Genomic DNA, 23061 nt, shown 5'->3' on the forward strand with positions numbered 1-23061 from the left:
GGTTAGTTTCTTTCGTGGTATCGCAGTTTATTCTTACACGTTTCATCGAGCACATTCGAGTTCTTCTACGTTGCTTTCAATCTTTAAAAGTCTGCATACGAGCCAAGTGGCCCATCAGGCCGGAGCTTATCTTGGTTTCTGTAGCATGAAGCGACTAGGAGTATTTCTACTTCCCCCTGGATGGGATGCGAGTCCATCGCAGGGTTACCCCCAGCATTAAGTTCGCCGATACCCATTTATACACCCGGGTGGAGAGAGGCACTGTGAGAGTAAAGTGTCTTGCCCAAGAACACAACACAATGTCCCCGGCCAGGTCTCGAACCCGGACCGTTCGATCCGGAGACGAGCCGGCGCACTAACCATGAGGCCACCGCGCCTCCCACTGCTTTCGATCTTTACCACTCAAGAAAACTCAGTCGTGTGAGGTTGAAAGTATGTAAAGAAGTAAAGAATGTATGGCTGGACTCATCCCTAGTCCCATCTTGTGCCGTTAAGTGAGAGACTGGTAAAATCCCTGCTGGACACAGAGGGGATTATGGGAAGTATTCTATAGGCCATATTTGGTATCCTCGTTATTGGACTGGAAATGTTTGGCAGTCAAACGCGATTAAACATTTTTTGGTGACCAAACACGTTGATGTTATACTGATTGGCGAAACGGCATCAAACATGTTTGAACGAACAAAATGTTTTACAATGTTTGCGTTTGATCAAATGTTTGACGTCGTTCAAATTTTATCAAAGACGGACAACTAACACTATACAACACGCACAAACAAGGTGTCCAAACGGTAAAATGTCTGGTCACTAAACAATTTTTGATCGTGTTTGATCGCTAAGCATTCCCTGTTTAATTGGACGGGGCTTTAGTCTCCGGTCCTTAAAGCTCACTTTTTGGTGACAACTGGTCTTGCAATAGGCACTAATGAACGAATAGACTCAGTCGTGTCTTCCTTTGGAGGCAACTTTGCTTATGCTGATATCTCATAAATATATTGAGTTAGCATTTTCTTCCTTTTACGCTAACGATCGAACTTAAGTAACAGCTTGGTTGATTTTATTATTTTGGGGGTTGTGAGTAAAATTCAATTATGAGAATTGCAATTAAAAGCACGCTTCTAACTCGCTCATACCTTTTTTTGTCAAGCTGCACAAAGCCTGGAAAAAAAGATTAAAAATCAGTGATATAACTCAAACGAGAAAACAAAACAATTCATATTGTTATTGTAATAACGCAGAGTGTCTCGTAATAAAAAAAATGTTAAAAAATTATCATTACAGGCAAACATTACTTTCGGGGATTATTTTTGCCCAATGCACAGTAAACAACTTTATTCCCTTAATGGCAAGAATTATCCAAATTGCAGTGAGTATTCCGGAGATCATTTTTTCTTAAAAAAACAAAAAACAAAAAAATGGGAAAGAAAGTACTCTGGAAGAATATAATCACGTCTGGAACTTTAGTTCAAGATTTCAAATGGAACGTTACAGTTATTTAGAGTTACTAAGAACGAATTCTTCTCGCGAGGTTAAAAAGAACCTTACTCTCTATTTGTGGGTGTTCTGGCTCAATAATTGCTTCTTTTACAAGATACGCGAAAACAAAGACTTCTCATTAAGAATACCGAATTAATATGTAAAGTTTTCGGTGTGATCCTTGAACCCATGTACGTATACATTGCGTGGTATGAGACATTTCAATAATTTTTATGGATAGTTAGCGGCGGATTTTTTTTCCTTTTCCAGAAATTTCTACGAAAGTGATGCAAATTCATTACTGAAATTTCGGTCTTTCTGTAGAACTAATTGTTTAATAACTTTTGCCGACAAACAAACTTCACATTTGATTACATTGTCAGTAAAAGGCTTCTCTTTGCTCTTGTGAAATAAATAGTAATAATTCACTTCACCAGCAAAAACATATTACTGAACGGACGCTCGCTGGCCTTAGAGGCATGTGAAGAAAAACAAAAAAAGTATCTTCTACATTTACCTTTGTATTTTACTTAAGTCTACGTTGTAAATATTCAAGTTTATAACCAGTCGTAGATAGCGTTCTTTCTAGTAAAAAAAAATCACAAGATGATAACAATTGAAATTTTTATTTTCCACATTACAAGAGTTCAACTATTGCTTTTCTTTTCAGCTGTACTGGGTGAAACATCACGTGACGCGCCATGGTTTCCGAATCAGCTCAAATTGTGATCACTACGATCTTCACCATGCTTGTAATCACAGATATCATGGGAAACACTCTGGTTTGTGCTGTCATAATCAAAAGCCATGACATGAGGTAAGTTGAGAACAGATATATTAATACATGTAGTGAAGAAAGAATGAAAATTCATCTTAAAGCGTCAATTCTTGCTTGGTGCTGTTTGGAGAGACTATAGTCAATTCTGCCGTTATCTACAACTTATCGTTTGTTTCCATCATTTCCAAACGGTATATTTATATAAAATGCTGGGTACAAAATAAAAATATACTCTGAGGAGATCGTCCGACTACTCAGGGCATTTGCTTTCCTTCATTGTTACTCTCCACAAAAGCAAAGACTAATGTATTCTTATCGTAGTGACCACTGGCAATTCCAGTCTACTGACTAGGGATTTAAGTCGGTATTTTCTTACTTAAAAAATTGTATTAGTGCTGCTGTAGTAGTATTTGTTAATTTGCTTCCAAATAAATATATAAAGAAATATCGTACATGTGGCTTGGCCAAGAAAACAAACTTAGGCGGTATACATAATCAGTCCGTAATATAAATCAATTTCATCTCTAGGACGCCTATGAACTATTTGCTGATCAATTTGGCTCTGGCAGACATTATGGTGGCGTTGTTTATTGCACCGCAGTTTATCCTCATCCATACTTTCAAGCATCCGGATGGCATGACAGGAGCTTTATTTTGTAAACTGCTGACTGGTGGTAACCTGATGTGGACAGGCGCAACTGCATCTGCCTTCACATTAGTTGTCATTGCGTTTGAACGATATTATGCTGTAATGTATCCTCATGGTAGCAAGGGAAAGATGACGAATAACAAACTGAAAGTGAGTATGGCAATAACAGACCCCCGAGTACTGTTGAGAGAGCACAGATATATTCAAAGCAACGACAATGTGTCATGATGACCAAATTGTTTAATTTGGGCCTATGACAAATCTACCGGTTGTGTACCATAAGGACAGACTGTGCTTAGCTTATATGAGGTGTTGGCGTCATGGAGCCACTGAATTCGCATCATAAAGCCTCTGAATTTCCCTTCATAAGGCGCAATACAAAGCATGGTCTTTTGTCAAATTGCGTCAACAATTTCTCGATACCAACATGTTCACCTGACTGAAGGTGGGGGTTTAGTAAGAGTTAAGAAAAAAAAAAACTGTATTCGATGCCAAACGCACTGAAATGAATAACTGAGCCACCTCTGTTTTCAGAACACAATTACTATCTGAACAATGACCAGATGCGCTGTTGCATGAGATGAACTCATTACATAGTCTGAAGTGTGAAGTCGAAACCAATGTAGAAAACAACAAATTATTAAGTGCATTATTAAACGTTCCACATAAAACCGATTAAAAAAAAAAATTAAGAATTTCTTTCTTTTTTTCGTTTGAAGTAATAGTATTAGAACTCATATACCTAATGTTTGTTATTTATTCTCGCTCAAAATTGTCACAGTTGGTTTGAATTTTTAAGGCCTAATGGTGCTTTGCTCGCTGAATTTTAAAGTTTCAATTTCAATGACCTATTTGCTATCTCTTTTTTCCAAGTTTGTGGGAAAGCAAATAAGGCAATGAAGTGACAAAAAACCGTTATTTTTTCCATGATGTTTTTGGAAAAAAATAATTAATGATTACGGGAAGATGCAGAGTTCATTTCGATCTGTAATGAATTAACCTAATGAATCGGAGCTCGATCCTTAGTAATGAGACCAAATTCAAGGGACTACACAATACTTAATATATTAGCATTCTTTTATCTAGTAATAGGAATTATAGGCAGAGTATATCCTGTAACAATTAATCATTCTTATGATTCGTTTTTCTTTTTTTAATACATCTATATAATATTGCAAGGAATATGAAATCAAGCAAGTGCGATGCAGGCTAAATTTGTTACTGTATATCTTGGTCAAATTGAATTCAATACATTTGCTATATATAGATGGTTCATTTTGAAATCTTTTTTTTCCAGGCCGTAATTCCCGCAATTTGGATTTCTACAGTTATCCTCAACGCGCCTTTCTTTCTGACAACATATTTCAGCAAAGCAGATAACTTTTGCCTGGAGCACTGGCCAGAGGAATGGATGGCTAAAGCTTACAGTTTAACATGGTTCGTACTCCTTGGTGCCTTGCCGATGGCTGTAATGATTGTGTTGTACTCCAGGGTCGTGTATTCTCTATGGATCAAGGAAGAACAGAGTACCAGCACTCAAAAGGTATTTAGAAGAGTTAAAAAATAACGATAACGCTTAGTTTCGGTTTGAAATAAAGAGGGAGGATGAATTATTTATTCCCAATTGAATAGACTTTTATTTAGACTTGTACGAAGGGAACCTCTGTTAATATTAAGAATACGCGAATAAAACAGCTCTGTAGTCAAAAGGTTCGAGTTTTTGTTATGGCTTTCCCGGTGCGAAAACTTTTCGGGACCTTCAAGAAACGGGCCCCAGGGCTCGAACCCGGACCGCTCGATCCGGAAACAAGTAGATACTAGATTTTTTCTTCTATTTCTTAAAAAAACTAATAAAAGTCCGAGGCTGAGAAATTAATCAATGCTCAAGAATCGACGTACGAAGACAGTTTTGCAACTCAGGACTGCGTGAAGTGTTTGAATATTGACCCATGATCAGTAATGCTTTATTGTGTCATAGTCCTTCATGCATTCTACAAAAAGTATCTCTGTGATTACAAAGCCTCGCCCCACGAAATTCAAGCCTTGAATTTGAATATGAAGCTGCCTTCAAGCGCATTCATTGATTTTTATGTAACGTTTTTATAATAAGTTCCATTGTTCCATTTAAGAAACAGTTCTCTCCTAACTCGTCGTTATCCAAACATGTGGTTTAGAGAGTAATTGTTTAAATAGGAAAGAGTCTAACCAATGTCTTGGCAGAAGTAAATATTGATTGTTCAATAAGACATTCATGTAGGCCTTAACACTCTAAAACAGAAATGGCAAAAACTTCTAAATCTTAGTCACTGCTATCCTGAGCTATTTTCTAGGATAGACTCTTAAAATTGAACGTCTGGAATGAACATTGCTAAACGTTTCCTTCAAAAATCAAGTGACCTTTCTGGAGTTGGTTATGATAAGTCACCGACGCGCATGGTGTTCTTCAAATTCTACTGTCTGGTCTTTAAGTTTCTTTCTCTGATATGCAGTTTAACATAGTTTTATTTGCTATACTCAGGGTGTCATTAGCGTCCGTAAACGCGTCACCAAAATGGTTGTAGCGGTTAGTGTCATCTACGGACTGTGCTGGACTCCAGACCTCGTCATCTATGCGATGATCCACTTCAGCTCCAAGCATAATCTTGGCGATGCAGCTGACATAATTTCCATCCTTCTGGTGACGTGCAATTCAACCGTTAACCCGTTCATATATGCCTATGTAAATGGTCGGTTCAGAAAACGAATCAAAGAGTTGTTGTGCTGCAAAAGCGGACAAAGAAACAGGATTCACGCTGTCAGGAGAGGCAGAGATCGAGAGGCCACACTTACAAACACCGTGACTGAGCCAACGGCAGCCACAGTTCGTGGGGAGGCACAAGAGAGCAGCCTTGGATTTACTCTGAACAATATTTCGCCCTGCCACTGACTCAATATTTCAGTTAACAGCAATTACTTCACCGGTCTATTAAAAGCGCTCACCAGCATGCTGTAATTTTAATTTGAAAGTGACTTCAAACATAATTATGTTTGCCGCTGTGCTGAGTAAATAGAAGGACTGGTAATATTATATTAAGATAAATTTCGTTTACTCAACTTTTCTTTCCTTTGGATCCAACAAAAATTTAATCAATTAATAAGTAACCTACCAATCCGAAATTGACTTAATATTGTGATATATTATAGCGGATAGGAAATTTCCGATACGCCCAGTCGAATCAAACAAAGTTTCAAACAGGATTTTGTAAAGAATAAAAACTTGTGCAAAGTGTGACAAAGACTCGGTCCCGGTCAGCCGAGATAATTATTCTTAATACTGTCTTGCTGTTTTCGTTTTCAGTTAATATTCTCCTAGAACGACTAATGCTGCTATAAAACACGAGGGCGCCAATCATTGTTGTTTATAATTAAGGATCACGTGGAACCGGTCAAAGCGTCAACGCATGCAATTCCAGATATTTTTTCTTTACTGCAATGCTGTTGTCAATAGTTAGTAATGTAAGTGATCTTTCTCAAAGGAATGTATATATTGTAAGTAACTTACGCAAGTTTTATCTGGTTATCCATCAGCTCCGTAATTTTCCGAAAATTTATGTAGATAAGTTATTTTTTTCGGTAAAACTGAATGTACATGTAAGATCCAGTGCATCAGTAGTGATTGTAATACACAATAACACCTGCATAAGTAAATAATTATACACTAGTACTTTGTATATTGTACTTTTCATAGTTTTCAATACAGTACAATACGTCTGTTGGCAGTACGAACAGAAGCGAGAGAAAAAGGAAATAATTTTCATTTCAACTTTAAGGAAGATAATTAATGATGACTATTATATCAAGGATTTTTCTGACATGACGTTATGTTTTATTCCGTTTTGGAAAGCAAATACTCAAGATTATTTCAAATAAGTGAAGGATTTTTTTCCTAAGATCCTGTGTTGCTATGAAAGAAATCGTCCGTTATCCCATATCCGTTACTAAACTAAATGAAATAAATGTTACTAAATAAATGTTTTCGGACATTATTCCTCGCGTGTTTTTATCTGCAGTTCTCTCCTAAACTGATAGAGATCAAAGAACGCCAAACCCTTTAAATATACTTACTGCACAAATGTATTTGAATATGCCATATTGAAATGAATTTGTGCAGCAAGTATATTTAAAGAGTTTGCTTTTTTTGCTGAAATATTGATCTTCGAGCTTAAAAAGGCCGACGTTCATGACCGTGTGTAAAGGACGTGGATCGCACCACTGTCGAGAACTCTTGATCCAGAAAAGGAACGATGAAAAGCATCCGGGTAGGCTAATTTTATCCTTATATTTTTTAGTATTAAAATGTGAATGACTTTCATGATCATTCGAGCAATTCTGAGGCTAAGTTAATCAGTGTTCATTAACCTCCTACATTTACGAAGCCACTCGAGAAGTTTGAGAAATGTGACAATTATTGCCAACAATTTAAATAAAAGGAAATGGATAAAATCATGGCTCATTTCCTGGTGAAACTCAAATTATCTCTTTCAAGAAATTTAAAGTCGTTTTCTTGAAGAACACATAATAATTCCATCTTTAATGTTCCCTAGTTTTTAGTCCTGCAAAATTGTTCTCCCGTCCCCACATGCCTCACACATATTTTTTTCGGTAGCCCAACATGCCCAGTTTACTGACTCATGTGTACGTTTTGATAATATGTAAGTTATTATTAATATAAATTACATCCATAATTACTTCCATAATTTAAATGTATTGGGAAACTGTCAAAATCATTTCTTTATTTTATTTAACATATCCGTCTTCTGGATGACATACGAGCTTTTAACTTTGTGTACTTGACATTTTGTCCACTACGAGCTCTCTCCTGTGGTTAGAAATGTTCCTGGGAACGTGCATTTAGAAATTAAAGGTAAGTTCTTTTTTTGTAAGAGCTAAAAGAAACGTTAATCATTGGTAATGCGGTGCATTTTAATTCAGGGTATTTCTGCCTTACGTTCACGTAGATAAATTATTATAACGTCATCCGGATTTAAGAAAGAATTGTTTTGCACGATCTCCTACACTGCATCAGAGAAAAAAATAAAAAATAAAAAAACGAACAAGGTCTCTTGAACGACGCTTACCGTCTTTAAAAAACGGAACAAGGTTAAAATCCATTTCGAAAACTTTTCCGGAATTGATTTTGAGTAACTCGTTTCAAATTGAGGGCCCCACTGAAAGCCGCCATATCGAGTTAGGTTCCTTCTTTAAAAATTATTATATAATTATAATTTAAAACTTAATACAATCTCGGGGCAGGTAGAAATACATAATCTGTATAAGAGAAACCAACCAAGTACCTTTAATGACAACCCGAATGACCAAGGATGGATGTGAAATTCTGAAACAAGTAATAATAATTCGTCGATTGATGCTGTCAAGTTGCGAAATAATCCCCTGCCAAACTTTTATTATAATTTATCGCCTCTTGGCGCGGCGGCTGCTGATTTCCTACCGTCAGGAGAGCATTATGTTCCCATCTACCTCGACATCAAGTGCTCTAGGACTGTCGAAATAATATACATTACATGTGATAGACATGTAGCATTAAAAAAAAAAAAGAACAGGTTGATAAATTATTTTACTTGATTCCAGATACGAGTTGGGTGACATTGCTAGCCATGACTACAAACACAGTTTCCGAACCAGCTGGCGTTGCAATAACAACGATACTCTCCATACTGGTCATTGTAAATGTTACCGGAAACTCTCTTGTTTGTGCTGCCATAATCAAACATCACGATATGAGGTATGTCAATATCTAATCTCTCTACTGTAATTTTAATGATATTTTGCAAAGGTATAAGGATGAACTTGCTCTACAAGAACGGTGTCTGCCCTTCAGGTAAGTTTAATTCGATCGACCCTGAGTGCAAAATCAAGAAACAGCTGATAACAAGATTTTTTTATCCTCCTCCCCACGCAAGGAAGTAGAAAAAGCTATAAAGACCTCCTAATTGGTCTTTCACGAGGCTCGATTGCCGCCGCTCTACGTTCGGAGCACGGGGTCCTTTCTCGAACAGCGGCTGGTAATCGAGGTTAGCCTTTCTCGAAGTTAAGAGTGATATCCAATTGCCGTTATGCTGAGAATTACCATTTCACGAAGAAGATTTAGAAAAACAATAAGCTGGGTACAGTTAAGCAGTTCTTTGCACATGTTACAGTATCCCTCTTAGGTTTATAATTCAACATGCACATAACACAAATATACCATGACTTCTGTTACCTCTCTTCTCTAAAGCCTGGGAACATTTATCTTTTGTCAAAAAAACAACAACAACAACAACAACAACAGCAAAAAGACCACTGAATATCTTCCTTGAGGAAACTGTTATGCAAAGCGGAAGAATTGATATAAAACCTAACGTTAAAGAAAATTTATTTCTGACTTACTATAACAAAACTATATTTTACGACAGGACGCCTACGAACTATTTGCTGGTCAATTTGGCTCTGGCAGACATCATAGTAGCGCTATTCATTGCTCCTCAGTTTATTCTTATCCATACTTTCAAGCATCCTGGTGGCATGATAGGTACGGTGCTATGTAAACTGCTCACTGGCGGGACCTTTATGTGGTTGGGAGCAACTGCATCAGCCTTTACTTTGGTCGTCATAGCCTTTGAACGATATTATGCCGTTTTGCAACCTCATAGTATCAAGGGAAAAATGACAAACAGTAAACTCAAGGTAAGTGCAGCCGTTATTAGAAAGAGACAGAATCATCACCTTATTTATAAGGATGAGGGGATGGATTATGTTTTATGTCTGTTAAACTAATTAATCGCATATTTGAAAATTTACTTCCGGGGATTTGTATCCAGAGCCTTTATAAATAGTACACCGGTACTAACATTACACTTTTGGCCAATTTTAATTAGACGAAAAAGTTAACTACATGTAGGAAAGAACGTTTTGAAGTTAATCCTCGGACGTACAAGGGGAGGGGGGAAGGGTATGCCACCCATCTTGCCATAAGGTTTTTTCAAAGTTTTGAAAGGCGATTTACGCTAAGACGCTGAAAGTTTCAGTAGCTGTTCATTCATCATCCGCGGATATTTTGATATGTCAATTGTGTGTCAATGGCAACTGCAAATTTCAAGGAGGTCTGGTCAAAGCTCAACTCTATTTTTTGGCTGTGATTTCAATCCACCCTTCTATCCCCCCCCCCCCCCCCCCTTTATTGTCATTTAAATTTCTTTCTACTTTTCTCTTTCTCTTTTTCCTAACCTATCATCAGGATTAAGGCCTCTCTAAAGATAGAGTTTGTGTCTTTTAGTTTTTGTGGAAATTAAGAAAAGAAGGTGTCAAAAAAGGCTATAAGATTTGTGGGAAACAATTTCTTTAAATGACGTTACGTTATCTACATCTTTCTGTTGCTATATTCTTTCCTAGTTCATAGTTCCTACTATTTGGATGTCCTCAGCTCTACTGAACGCTCCCTCTTTTTTCACCAAATACTTCAGTGAACAAGATTATTTTTGCACTCAACACTGGCCCGAGCAATGGATGGCTAAGGCCCAGGGCTTAACATGGCTTCTGTTAGCTGCTGGTGCGCCGATGATTGCTATGGGAGTTTTATACTCAAGAGTCGTTTATTCTCTGTGGATAAAGCGAGATGGCAGAACCAATGGTTCTCAAAGGGTACGAATAATAGCAATTTCAAACATTTACTTTCGCAAAACTGAACACAAACAGGCCTTTAGATGCACAACAACAGGAATTCATGAATACAAGAGGTTAATCAAAGTTATGGCCTCGGTCATGGACTTGGTGGGAGGAGAGAGAAATCCATTTTTTTGTACAACAGCAGGGTTAAAATAAGTTTCTCCAGCTACAAAAGGGACAAATAAGTGATAACAAGTAATAAAATTATTATTATTATTATTATTATTATTATTATTAAAAGTCCATGCATGTTTTGCAGAGTTTGAACATTTAACACATTGTTTTGTATTTCTGACATTTTCTTTTCTTCTGGTGCTAAATTATCTTTCTGGTTTCGCCAATGTAGTTCCATGGACATGAATATAGATTACTCCGTATATTCAAAATTTTAACCTGTCATTTTATCACAAATTTTTATTCGTCGATTAGCCAGTAGACTGGCTCTGGAAAGCTCGTATTTTTAATAATATTTCAGAGAACGCTTTATTTAATTTTATTATAATCAATCCGGGTAACGGATCCTCTGTATTTCTTTAGGGTGTAATCAGAGTACGTAAACGCGTCACAAAAATGGTTGTGACAATCAGCATTATCTACGGACTGTGTTGGACCCCAGACATCGTCATCTTCGCTTTGATCCTGTTCAGCTCCAAATTCGCTTATGGAGACGCTGCTGATATCACTTCCATCGTCCTGGTTGCATGCAATTCAACAGTTAACCCCATCGTATATACCTACCTGAATGACCAATTCAGAAGTAAAATCAAGGCGCTGTTATGCGGCACTGGTGTAGTTAAAAACAGAGTTCACATTGCTGCAAGACCACGAGAAGAAATATGTAGTCAGCCGCAGAAATTTTCTGGGAACGTTCAGGTTATAAGTTGCAGCGTGTAGGCTTGCTGAGTTGGTTTTGTTTCCTCTACATTGACATATGATAGTAATATTTAACAATTAGACCCGTAGCCCGCAAGGGCAACGGGTCAATAGCCCATGAGGCGAAGCCTCATGGGCTATTGACCCGTGGCCCTTGAGGGCGAAGGGTGTAATTGTTTTAGTATCACCCAACTAGTCGGACAGAAAAGGCAATAATAAAGTTAGCAAATGCAAGTTGAAGAAATATTTATTAGGGAATAAAACAAAAGAAAGCGTCACGCTCGATTGCGCCAATTTCGCTACTCGAGGACTATTACTAATAGTCCTCTAGTAGCGTAGCCAATCAAAATGCAGGATTTGCATTAGTCCACTAGTTGGGTGATACTAATCAAGAATATTAAGAGGGACACTATTCAAAATGAGATTCATCGGAACTTTGTTTTATTACTATTATTATCATCATCATAGAGTCAAGTAGTATGTAATGCAATTGAGTAAGTTACTAAGTAATGTAGTAGTGTGTAGTAAGTAAGTGTAGTAAGCAATATAGGTGTAAAGAAGCTAAGAGTCATTTAACGTTATTAAGTATGCAATGTACAGCATGTGTGTAAAGTTCCCCTTTTAAATGTAATGAAATGAATGTAGTGTAATAAAACATAACAACAAATTATAAAAATAAAATCGTCATCATCATCATTATAATTGCATCTATAACAAAAATCTCGATTGTTCTCCGCTAGCCTATTTGTCAAGGAATCGGTTTGCAATCACGTGGGTGTCCAATTACAGGCATCCAATTTTTAACTTTGTTTTTGTAATTGAATACCTGTAATTGAATACCTGCGCCATTCGCACGTCAATCACCTGAGCTTTAATGGCTTTCTTGTTAATGTTCCCTACAGATTTTACAATTTATGTAAAACTTTACGGATGTTTTTCGCTCTCGAAATTTGGTATTGATAAGATAAATAGGTAATTGGACCTTGAGTCGTACAATTCAGGGAGTAATCGTGCTCGTAATTTGAAATTCGCCTCGCGCTGCGCGCTCTTCCAACAATAATTTTAAAAATATTCGGCCTATTACTCCCTGAATTATACTCCACTCGGTAAATTACTTTTACTTTTCATCATCGTCATCATCACTATCATCATCATCATCATCATCATCATCAGTAGCAGCAGCGTTATTGCTGTTGCTTTTATTTTTTAACTTCTTTCGGTTTTTTTTTTTTCTTAAATTTATGAGCTGCAACCATTCATTCATATTTCCCATATATTACAAGCTCTTGAAAATAATTGTTTTAAATAAATGTGGACGTCCCCGGCATCAGCATAAAATTCTTAAAGCGAAAATAAATAACCCCCCAAAAATGTCCTTGCTTGCGTGCCATTATTCACCATGGTAACAAGCTAACTGGTTAAGTGACAACAGTTGAAATATTGGCAAGGCGGACGACAATTAGTATGGGCAATCGCAAGACGTCAAGTAAATGAAAAATATCACACGCGTTTTGGAAAATTGCAGAGATTGATACAGTGGCTTCCCAAGGCATACACTACCACCTGCTTTTTTTCCGCAATATGCGTACAGAACTTTATTGACAGAGAAGCTTGCCAGCACCCTATACTATACAATGCCTTGGCCAATTTAAGGTGACTATCGCACATTTCCCAGATACGAAAATGTAAAACGGTCTAAAGGCAATTAGCTTTCAGTTTTAGGACTATTTTAGTTCTAGTTCAGATTGATAATTATTCAGCGAAATCATGTCCAGCAAGGATAGGCATTATAAGTAAGCCAAGGAATTATATTCGACCATCTTCTCGAGTAGTCTGTCACATTCTTGTAACAACTAATAATTGAAAAGTAGATATGTTTACGTCAAGTCAGGATTAACATTGTATATAATATTGCTCTGTTTGCAATGCTGTAGTTCGACTTTTTTGTCGTTTTAGGAAAAATAAAATGTCAAACGTTTGACGCAGCCTTTGAAACAGCGTGCAAATTTGTTCCGAGTACAGCACCATCCCCTATTAACAATCTAAAAATTACATAACAGTCACGAAATAATTTATCGAGAGAAAAAATGTTGTTTAAAAAGTTGGCTCGTCGGGGTGCTTCAATTCAGCTGCCTTTGATAACAAACATTTGGAACCTCTTTTATCACATTCGTAGGTCTTATGTAAAATTTGAAGCGTCTTGGCTTTTCTAAACCTGTACTCATTTAATATATAGTTTTGTTTTGCTCTAAATTTTATCGATATTTTCCATGCAAATGTCTTCATATATATTATCCTTGTTTGAACCTCTCCAAATTTATAACAACTTCTCGCCAGATTGATTTAAGTTCTCGACTTCATATTGTTGTTGATGTTGTAGAGACCCCCACATAAGACTTTCGTGTCATGGTGTTTGGTTGGAACATTTCTTTATTTATTATTTATTTTTATACATAATTTTTTAAAATCTTTTTTTTTTAATGAATTTTATGAAAAAAGCTTAACAAAATGTCTTTTAGTATGGTGTCTTTGTTCCTGAGAAAGAAATCTTTACTTACAGCCACCCGATGACAGTGTAATTCAAAGTAGGGAAGTATATTGCTACGCATGCAACTGTTTAAAATATTGACCGATCGATAATAGTCATCTTATTTCATCAGCCGTATCCAGTTGCAGTTAAGCTACATCGGCACCCCTGTAACTTTAAAACTGCTGCAAGTATTTAACTCTGAAGTGGAACGAAGTGTGACTGTGCGGGATGAGGTTGTAATCCTTAGTAACAATATTTTGCCAGAACTACCCTATATGCAGTGGGTCAAATGCCGCCATGTTTAATTGAAGGAGTCGATAGGTGGTATATTTGAACTGTTTGCCTGTATTTTGCGTCCAAATGAACTAATTTTGAGAAGTCGCCGAAAGGCTAGTTAGGATAATCTCATTTCCTACTAAATTGATGAAATTTACCTTCTTCCTTTTAATTTTTCCTAAGATAAACTAAAATAGCTTGAAGAGTAAATGAATGTGAAGAGTAGCTTTTATTCGCTTAAGACAGGTCAGCTCGAAACGGAAATTTCGAAGTACACGAAAAGAGCAATAGGAAGATTTCAATTAAAAAAAGTTTGCTTTGACTGTCTTGTCTTTGGCTTGATGTTGTCTCGTGCCACAGTAGAATACAAGTAGCAAGTTTTGTACCAAAGCTTTTCGAAACAACAAGCGTATTACCTCGCGTTTAGTTAATTAGACAACTGGACTCACAGAAATGTGAAGAAATAAAGTATGCAACTTTTATAGTTTGAGAAGAAGATAAACTGAAATGAAAATAACTAAATACAAAGTGTCAGTTCATAATAATTATCATCCTCATTCGCATAATTGAGATGCACATCATCATGCAAATCTAAAATCATCCTTTTAATTTACACCTTTTCACGTTCTGTTGTTACTATTTGTCTTAATTAGCATTTTTGCCTACTTATTATTCAACTTGCTTTGTAATCATTCATTCAACTGAAGATGACAGAAGTTCTGTCGCAACATGTCTTTCAAAGTTAAAAAATTGGTCGTTTTCCTTAAAATCTTAATAAGATATTGCTTTTAGTGCTGAGGGCATCTGCTCTTTTCGTAAATATTCGTTAAACCACGCAAGATTTACTTTAACTATTTTTCCAGGTTTGTTAGCATAAAGTCGTGATATTGCCATTCTCTGTTTACTGTATTTATCGTCAATTATAATTTTTGATTTAAAGGAAGCCTTTCTCTTGATTAAAATTGATATCGGCCGACAACTTTCTTGCTTATCTTTAGGATTTCCAGTTTGCGTATCTCATTGCCTAGCAGCTTCACACATGCTAACGTTAACAGACACAAACATAGATGGGGGAATTACTCATTCGACTAGTGCTAGTTAATTAAAGTTGCACTTAATTATGGGTAAAATGAAAGCAAACATTGAGTAAATAATTCGTTTCGATATTAAGAACCTTGGTACTTTATTCTTCCCGAAAAGTGTTCGGAATTGACATATCGACCATGCACTGATGCCGTAAAAAACGCGAAGATACAGGAACTTGTCGATAGGTAACTCTCTTTTGACAACTGGAATTTGGTGTCTGCTTTTTTGACGAACGTCTGAGGTGAATATTCTTTTGTTAAGTGATATTTTGTTTTCTCTTTCAAGACGAAAAGGTTTATGTAAGTAGGTTTACCAAGAATTGAATTTCTGGAATGCGTTTCACACACTGTGATTCGGTTGGTAACAATTCCCTGATGTTGGCTTTGCTCTGGTTTTGATGCTAGATAACTCATGGAGTCATGTAAGTTGTGTTTGAACGAACTGATAGTACATTCAATGTCACAAATGTAGTAATGGCATTAAATGACCGCATCGTACAAAAAGTTAATGTCGTTAAATGCTAAACCATAATTTAGTGCTGTAAATTTGCTCCCTTGACAATAAGGTATCGAAATTTATCCAAGCATTTTATCATAGGCCTATCAAACTTCTTGAATCGAAGCCCTTCCCAAAGCCAGCTGGCGACATTTTTTTTCCATGTTTTTTTTTTTGTTTTGTTTTGTTTCTTTTTTTTTTAGTTTGCGAGGATTAATCCTTCTTACGAGCGCTTGTTTGTACTTATGAATTACCTTTCCAGGATTTTACTACTGTTTGAAACAAGAAATCAATTAAAAAATGCCCAAGTAATAAGAAAAGCTACGAGATCCGAGCTAGAACGGAGCCACAGATCCTAGAAGGCTATACATGTAATATGTTGAGAACGTTCTATCAATTATTAGACCTGGTCTTCTCTATTTTTTAGCCCTAGCACCCAAGGAGATTTTATTTTTTACGCTTCAGTATCAACTCATGTTACTAAAAAAATGTCTCAGAGCTCGTGATCACGCGTTCTACTCCTCATCACTTCTTTTGCTTCTAAAATAATCAACCGGTATGCTCGTAGCAGCCGAGGTTCTTTACCTTCTTGTCTACCTTGTTGTTGTTTACTGTTCATTTAAATTGGCTCTGAAAGGTTCAATGGCATTATAGAGTGGTCAATGAACATATTTATCCACAGCCAAAGCAATATAACTCAAGATATACTTATTCACGAAGAACAACGTCCAGTATGGACAACAGCATCAATCATCCGGTCCATTGGAGCTCGCTTCTGTCTTCTACCTAATTGACTTGGGAAAGTATAAGACAAGAAAGTCACCTTATGTTCGCCCAGCCGTTCGTGTCCCCGTCAGTCATTCAGCCAAGCTGTCACTCAGTCCATCAATCAGTTACGTAATCAGCCAGTGAGTCAGCTAGTCGTCAATTACGAGTTCTAGAAGCGTTAAGCCGTGGATCTGACACATTGGCGAAACCCAACGTGAATAGCAAGCACCTTTTGTTTTGGTCAATTTACAATAGGTTGCTGAAAATGGTATATTTTTGTTTTAGGTAACAAAGTGGCCTTGTGAGTGTATTTGTGCTCATGGATTCTGAATCAGTTCAGGCTGTTATAGTAACGGTACTTTCTGTCCTTGTCATCGTCGACATCATCGGAAACTCCCTTGTTTGTGTGGTCATTACAAGGAATCAAGACATGAGGTATGTCGAGACTACAATGTCGATAATCTAAAGAGATTGCGACCTAAATTTTCCCCTTTATAGTCTATTTGTCTCGTGCGTGCGAAAAGTATCATTGCCAGACACCAAAGTGAAAACATACAAAGCAACGTCCGTGGAAGGACTATACAACAAAGCCGAAATCTCACACATATTTTCACAGGCAACTGCTCCAAGGCAGCTCTCAGGCGATATATGTCTATTGTCGGATGATTTTACATGTATAAACTCATTTGATACTGCAAGTTGTAATTAACGCATTGTAACTCATTTAATTCATTGGAATTGTCACGTGTTCTGTACATTAGCAGTTCATGCATTAACACTTTACCAATCCGCGGTCTCCAGCAATCGATACGGAGCTTAAGCAACGACGACGGCGACGCCGAGGACGACGCCTTGTCAGAAGTATAGTTGTACTTTACCAGTGAAACTCGAAATCATCTAGATCTGCTCAGTACGCCAATGGCTTTAAAAGCGTGCTCAGACTAAATATGCAATCAGGCGCTCAATTCCAAATGGAAATACGAAGTATTAGCCGTGGTCGGTCGCGTTCCTCAGACTACGCAGAACTTAGCAGATTCACGATCTTGTTTTGCAGAGGACGGAAAAGAAATGACAAAGATTTTTTATCACAATTGCTAATAATCTCGCAATCTGATTGGCTAATATACCGTTGTCGATAAGAGTCCAGACAACGCTGCTCGCATCAATTTGTCACGCAATGCCTTTTTCAGCTCGCGCTCCGAAAGAAACATTTTCCTTGACGTTTATATTGGGGTAAAAAATAAATAAATAAATAAAAACAAATCAAAATGTGGTTTAGCGTGGTCTGTACTCGTATCGACAACGATACGCGTCATCACAGTGGTCAAAATGCTATGGATTCACGAGGCGCAGCCGAGTGAGTCCACAACATTTTGAGAGTCTTTTGACTGCTGTGATGACGCGTATCGTTGTCGATAAGAGTACAGACCAGGCTAAACCACATTCGATTTGTTAAATAACGCACGTGCACAGCACGGTTAATTGTTGTGCTGATTAAACTTTTTGTTTGGTGACGTTCTCGTTCTCGTTCTCGTCGTTGTCGCGGTTTGCGCTTCCTATTAGTTATTAACTCCTTATGCCATTTATCAGGATTCCAATCAACTATCTGCTTGTAAACTTAGCCGTGGCGGACATGATGGTGGCAGTATTTTTTGCGCCTTTCCACATTTTCATCCACACGTTCAACCATCCAGATGGTGTCCTAGGCAGAGTTTTATGCAGTTTGGTGACGGGTGGAGGCTTCGCATGGGTTGGAGGTGCTTGCTCCGCATTCACGCTGGTTGCTATCGCGATTGAACGTTACTACACGGTGAATTATCCTCATGGTAACAAAGGAAAACTCACCAATGCTAAATTGAAGGTGTAGTCCATTGACGTTTGTTACTGCTAATGAGGTGACTGAGTGTGATTCGTTTCAGGTGCCATGGCCTAAGAGAGAGAAAAAAAATCAATATTAAGCTTAGTTTATATGTGGCAATATAGCAGTATTCAGATTTTTTTGTTTTCCCCTAGAGACTGAAAACGCTTCTAAATAAATCTTAATAAGACCTAAGGACATGTAATCAAGAAAAAATGCATTTAGCAAGTGTTTTTATAGTTCTCAGTCGATCAGTCATACAGTCAGTCAGTCAGTCAGTCAGTCCGTTCCGTCCGCCAGTCAGTCTGTAGTCTGTCTGTCAGTCAGTCAGTCAGTCAGTCAGTCAGTCAGTAGTTAGTCGGTCTGTCAGTCAGTCAGTCAGTCAGTAGTCAGTAGTCAGTCATTCAGTCAGTCAGTCAATCAATCAGTCAGGCAGTAAATCAGACTGACAGTGTTGTCTCATGTTTCTCAATTGTCATATACAGCTGATTGAAAAACCGTTGTGGGATGAAAAGTATAGCCCATAAACGATGCGTATGCATAATCATCAACATTTAAGATTTCATTGTTTCCTCTTGTCATTACAATGTGATTTAGAAAAACTTGGAAACTCTCCATGCCTTCCCAACGGTAGGTTAGTTAGAAAACAAAGGAAAATTTACATTTACAGACATTGCGAGCAATCCTGCGGTCACTTCAATATCATAACCTTAAGGTAGTAATAAAGTCTTACAGCTCGCATGCTCTTCTCGTAAACCGCTTTAAAGCATGTACACAGTCCGTAAGAATGCAAATTAGTAATAGTTTTCAAGTTTCCCAGAAAACCACTGTCTATCGTTCAGCGTTTACACTTTTTCTTGATTACGTTTTTTTTTTTTAAATAGGTGTACACAGTAAAAGCAAATCATCATCTTGTACTTGATATTCCATTTCACGCAGGTGATCATTCCTGCCTCTTGGATTTTCGCATTGACCATGGAAATGCCAGGCTTCCTCAGTTTGGATTTTGACAAGACGCTCTCTTCCTGCACCTTGGCGTTCAGTAAAGAGTGGATGGGGAAGGCTTACAGCGTCGTTTGGTTTCTGGTGTTTGGAGGCCTACCCATACCATTAATGGCTATTTTGTACTCCACAGTGGTGTACAATCTCTGGTTTAAACGCAACGATCAAAGTACACTTACCTACCAACAAAAGGTATAAGCAGACTGAGGTCTTGATATGAAAGAGGAAAACTTTCGCATGTTCAGTTAACACTAAATGTGATCTCAATTACTTTTTTTCATGAAGATCGGTTTCGTTTTTACAGCAAGCGCTCGGGAATTTTTTTTTAATTTGCTATTTAGTAAACTTTGAGAAATTCTTACCTGGTGATTGCGTCGTCAAGGGTTACTTCAGTTGTTTTAGTTAGTTTATCTTTTCGATTCCAATTTCGATTACAGTGTGACGTGAGTTAATCGGTAAGTGTTTTTCTGAAAATTAAAACTGACCCAAGGATAGCTGCATCGCTTCATTTTTTATATGACTAACCAATCGAAATCGCTATCCCATTCTTTCAGGGAGTACTAAAGGTGCGTAAACGCGTTACATTGATGGTGGTAACCGTCAGTATCATCTTCTCAATCTGCTGGATGACTGACGCAGTTATCTTCCTGCTAAGTTATCACAGCACCACTAACAGTCCAAGCGATGTCACTTGGACCGTTGCCGTTGTAATGATCCTGCTCAATTCAGCCGTCAATCCCTTTGTCTACGGCTTAATGAACCAACGATTCAGAGAGAAGATCAAGGGAATGATCTACTGCATGACTCGTTCTTCAAACGAGATTCATATTACGAGGGAAACCCAGGAGCCCTTGCCGGCCAACAGCATCGCACACCCAACACAACTGGTAGAACTACGCTTTAAAGAGTAACGTGCATCATATGGCAAATTAGAACATATTAGAACAATGGCGCAAGGCTGTTGCAATATTTTAAGCGTTGAGTTATCAACGTTTGACTAATATCAGTAGCCATATTTATCAACAGGATACTAGATATACAAGAGCCGTGTAAAATACATCATTTTTCCGATTAACTCGCCATTTCCAGTTTCAGTTTTCTTCAGCGTACTGGCAGCAATTGATAAGCAAAGCGTAATTCATCTCGTGGCTATTTGTAAAGCGAGTTTGAAATCAGTAAAAAGTTAATCTGGCATAGTTACAGTTTTCTCAGACCAGCAGCGAGAACCTACTTTCCATTTGCCACACATGTGGACCTCAGGGAAGCAATGAGAGTAGGTTCAGATCGCATTCAAAACGACCAAGATGCTGGAATGGAAGTTCCCAAAATAAATGGTAGTGACCTTTCAAATTCACTACAAAACTATATAGGCGGCATTTCTGAAATAAAGAGATAACCAGAGAATAGTGTTAAATCATTCAAATTCAATTGATTGAAAATACACATTATACGTATAACTGAAACATTTGCATTCTTGAAACGTAATTACCAAACACATACATTTTTCAGCGTCATCTTATTTCAACAGGCGTAGTTAAGTAATTAATTTTGTAAAGGCGTATATAGAGAGGAAATTAGCTTTAGGGTTAGGGGAAAGGCCAAACTAAACAACGTACCAGTGCAAATGCCAGATTCAAAACCTCACTGTTAAAAACCTCAATGCGGAAGGAACGTTATGGATGAAACTCTGAAGGGCAAACTCAGCACCAGCAATCTGACGCTCTCATGCGTTAGATGTGACGCTGCCCTAGTGTGGCATAGTATTAAATTAATAACTGACTTCAAAAGTGGTAAGGGGAAAATATGATACTGGAAGCTCATTGTCGCTTGATCGTGAAGTGAGAAGTGTTCTAGAGTCGTTGAGGGAATTCAACAATTAAAAGAGGCAACATCTTGATGGTACTTTATATCACTATCAAATCAAAAGATAGAATGAAAAATTAGAATATAGACAGAAAAAAGAATAGAAAAATATAAGTTGGTTGTATAAATGTTCAGAAAATAATAATAAAAGTTAAAGGATCTAATCATTATTATTACACTATGATGCCTACATTTTCGGGTAATCATGAAGACTCAGTTCGAAACCAAGAGGGTTTTGGTAGTGGGGATGAAGAGTAAAAGTGGCGAGATGAAATGCGGCTCACCAACTGGGCACACAAAAAAAAGTAAACTGAAATAAAATAAAACAAAACTAAGCAAAAGCAATGCTAAAAATCGTGTGGCAAATTGGTGACTGGGGCAGTTTACCATTTAACCCGAAATTCAAGAAATTTCCGCTGGAACTTATATAGAAAACAACCTAAATGTGGTTCCGGATGGTTTGGGAAGCAACCTGTTAAGACTAACTGCCTAGGGACCGAGTCAAAAGGTGTTGACGCAATGCTTGAGATATTGCAAATTTAAGAATATGAACGCACTAAAAGCAGTCTCTTAGAAATTTACTTTTAGCTTTTAGTCAGATTGCAAGTTTTGCAACTGAGCAATTTGCAGTTATTTCGCGTCATCAGGCAAAATCGCGGTCTCCCCAATTAGCAATTGGGCTTTTCCAGGGATGCAGCCTCTCTTAAAACAAACACTTGTTGTGAAATTGTGCTTAATTGAGAGAAGACCAAGGTGAGAGAGTTAATTCGCCATATAGGCCGTATACCCAAGGTAATCGTTTTTAAGTTATTTTTGTCATGACACGCGCGATACCTGAACAGCCAAAGCGGTTTACAAGCAAGCAATAGGGGTTTAAATATAAGCAGATGTCCCCTGTCCATTCAATAAACAACTGAATAAACGGTAGAGAAATGAACCGTCAGTAGAAATTAGCAAAAATGCATTATATTGTGCGAGAAACTACGACGATAAACTAAATATGAGACTGAAAGAAGCTCTTAAATATTTTGTCATATAGTGGCTTAGCTACTATTTGACGCTTTCAAATATAGGCCTGAAAAAGATCCACAAAGTAGACGCTTAACCTTCTTTACTAAATAGTAGCGGAACCTAGGTTACGGTGCTATTTTTGAGCCTTCCAAGATTTTTTTCAGGCTTATATTTATATAAATTCTCTTGAAAGTGTCAAATAGACGCTTAACCTACTTTACTAAATAGCAGCGGAACCTAGGTTACGGTGCCATTTAACCCATCCAAGAACTTTTTCAGGCTTATATTTAGAGAAATGTTCTTGAGAATGTCAAATAAACGCTTTAAGCTACTTTACTAAAGAGTAGCGGAACCTAAGTAACACTACTATTTGACCCTTTCAAGAACTTTCTCAGACTTATATTTTGAGAAATGAAGCAGACTATCACAGAGCGAACGAACGCCTAAAAACAACACGACCGAAGAAACAGATGGGCCGAAAGTGAGCTTTGCCGTGCAAGGGAATGTCGCGGTGCCCTTCTTAGGGTATTTCTTTAGCCAGTAGGATCTAACAACAAGCAAAACAAGAAAGCAGCTTAGTTTAGACGGCGTTGAGGTAACTTTAACGTGAGCTGTCTTTAGTATTGGCCGGACAAAACCGCAAAAATTCTCACCTTTGAAAAATTCGCCGTGCTCGAGGTTATCTTCGTGTTCAT

At 37.5% G+C, this 23061-nt stretch overlaps 3 protein-coding genes across 4 annotated transcripts; all 3 read left to right on the plus strand.

Annotated features, from left to right (window-relative positions):
* The first annotated feature begins 2177 nt into the window (after nt 1-2177).
* LOC110063898 (pyroglutamylated RF-amide peptide receptor-like) lies at nt 2178-5829 on the plus strand. The gene is made up of 4 exons (XM_020770895.2): nt 2178-2293; nt 2783-3053; nt 4201-4458; nt 5422-5829. Exons 1-4 carry the CDS (start codon nt 2178-2180, stop codon nt 5827-5829), a joined length of 1053 nt encoding a protein of 350 aa, XP_020626554.2.
* Nucleotides 5830-8557: 2728 nt separating this feature from the next.
* Nucleotides 8558-11498, plus strand: LOC110063930 (tachykinin-like peptides receptor 86C). Its single transcript, XM_089289370.1, has 4 exons — nt 8558-8685; nt 9356-9626; nt 10332-10580; nt 11142-11498. Exons 1-4 carry the CDS (start codon nt 8558-8560, stop codon nt 11496-11498), a joined length of 1005 nt encoding a protein of 334 aa, XP_089145496.1.
* A 3985-nt stretch (nt 11499-15483) lies between these two features.
* Nucleotides 15484-21519, plus strand: LOC110063894 (allatostatin-A receptor-like). 2 transcript variants are annotated; one of them, XM_020770888.2, is made up of 6 exons: nt 15484-15554; nt 15655-15790; nt 16918-17067; nt 18223-18493; nt 19430-19684; nt 20047-21519. In XM_020770888.2, the coding sequence occupies exons 3-6, from the start codon at nt 16952-16954 to the stop codon at nt 20401-20403; spliced, it is 999 nt and encodes a 332-aa protein (XP_020626547.2). In that variant the 5' UTR covers nt 15484-15554; nt 15655-15790; nt 16918-16951; the 3' UTR covers nt 20404-21519. The 2 variants fall into 2 exon arrangements, with proteins under 2 accessions (XP_020626547.2, XP_020626548.2); XM_020770889.2 differs by lacking the exon at nt 15655-15790 and having other exon boundaries at nt 15484-15610.
* Nucleotides 21520-23061: the final 1542 nt, after the last annotated feature.

This window comes from Orbicella faveolata, unplaced genomic scaffold (assembly GCF_042242905.1).
Source record: "Orbicella faveolata isolate gen_17 unplaced genomic scaffold, um_ofav_v1 contig_2, whole genome shotgun sequence".
Classification (NCBI taxonomy): domain Eukaryota; kingdom Metazoa; phylum Cnidaria; class Anthozoa; order Scleractinia; family Merulinidae; genus Orbicella; species Orbicella faveolata.

Coding starts and splice junctions, on each gene's coding strand:
- LOC110063930 (XM_089289370.1), top strand. CDS start 8,558: ATGACTACAAACACAGTTTCCGAACCAGCTGGCGTTGCAATAACAACG. Junction 8,686..9,355: donor ATCAAACATCACGATATGAG/GTATGTCAATAT, acceptor ATTTTACGACAG/GACGCCTACGAACTATTTGC. Junction 10,581..11,141: donor GAACCAATGGTTCTCAAAGG/GTACGAATAATA, acceptor GTATTTCTTTAG/GGTGTAATCAGAGTACGTAA.
- LOC110063898 (XM_020770895.2), top strand. CDS start 2,178: ATGGTTTCCGAATCAGCTCAAATTGTGATCACTACGATCTTCACCATG. Junction 2,294..2,782: donor ATCAAAAGCCATGACATGAG/GTAAGTTGAGAA, acceptor TTTCATCTCTAG/GACGCCTATGAACTATTTGC. Junction 4,459..5,421: donor CTCAAAAGGTATTTAGAAGA/GTTAAAAAATAA, acceptor TGCTATACTCAG/GGTGTCATTAGCGTCCGTAA.
- LOC110063894 (XM_020770889.2), top strand. CDS start 16,952: ATGGATTCTGAATCAGTTCAGGCTGTTATAGTAACGGTACTTTCTGTC. Junction 17,068..18,222: donor ACAAGGAATCAAGACATGAG/GTATGTCGAGAC, acceptor GCCATTTATCAG/GATTCCAATCAACTATCTGC. Junction 18,494..19,429: donor TCACCAATGCTAAATTGAAG/GTGTAGTCCATT, acceptor CATTTCACGCAG/GTGATCATTCCTGCCTCTTG.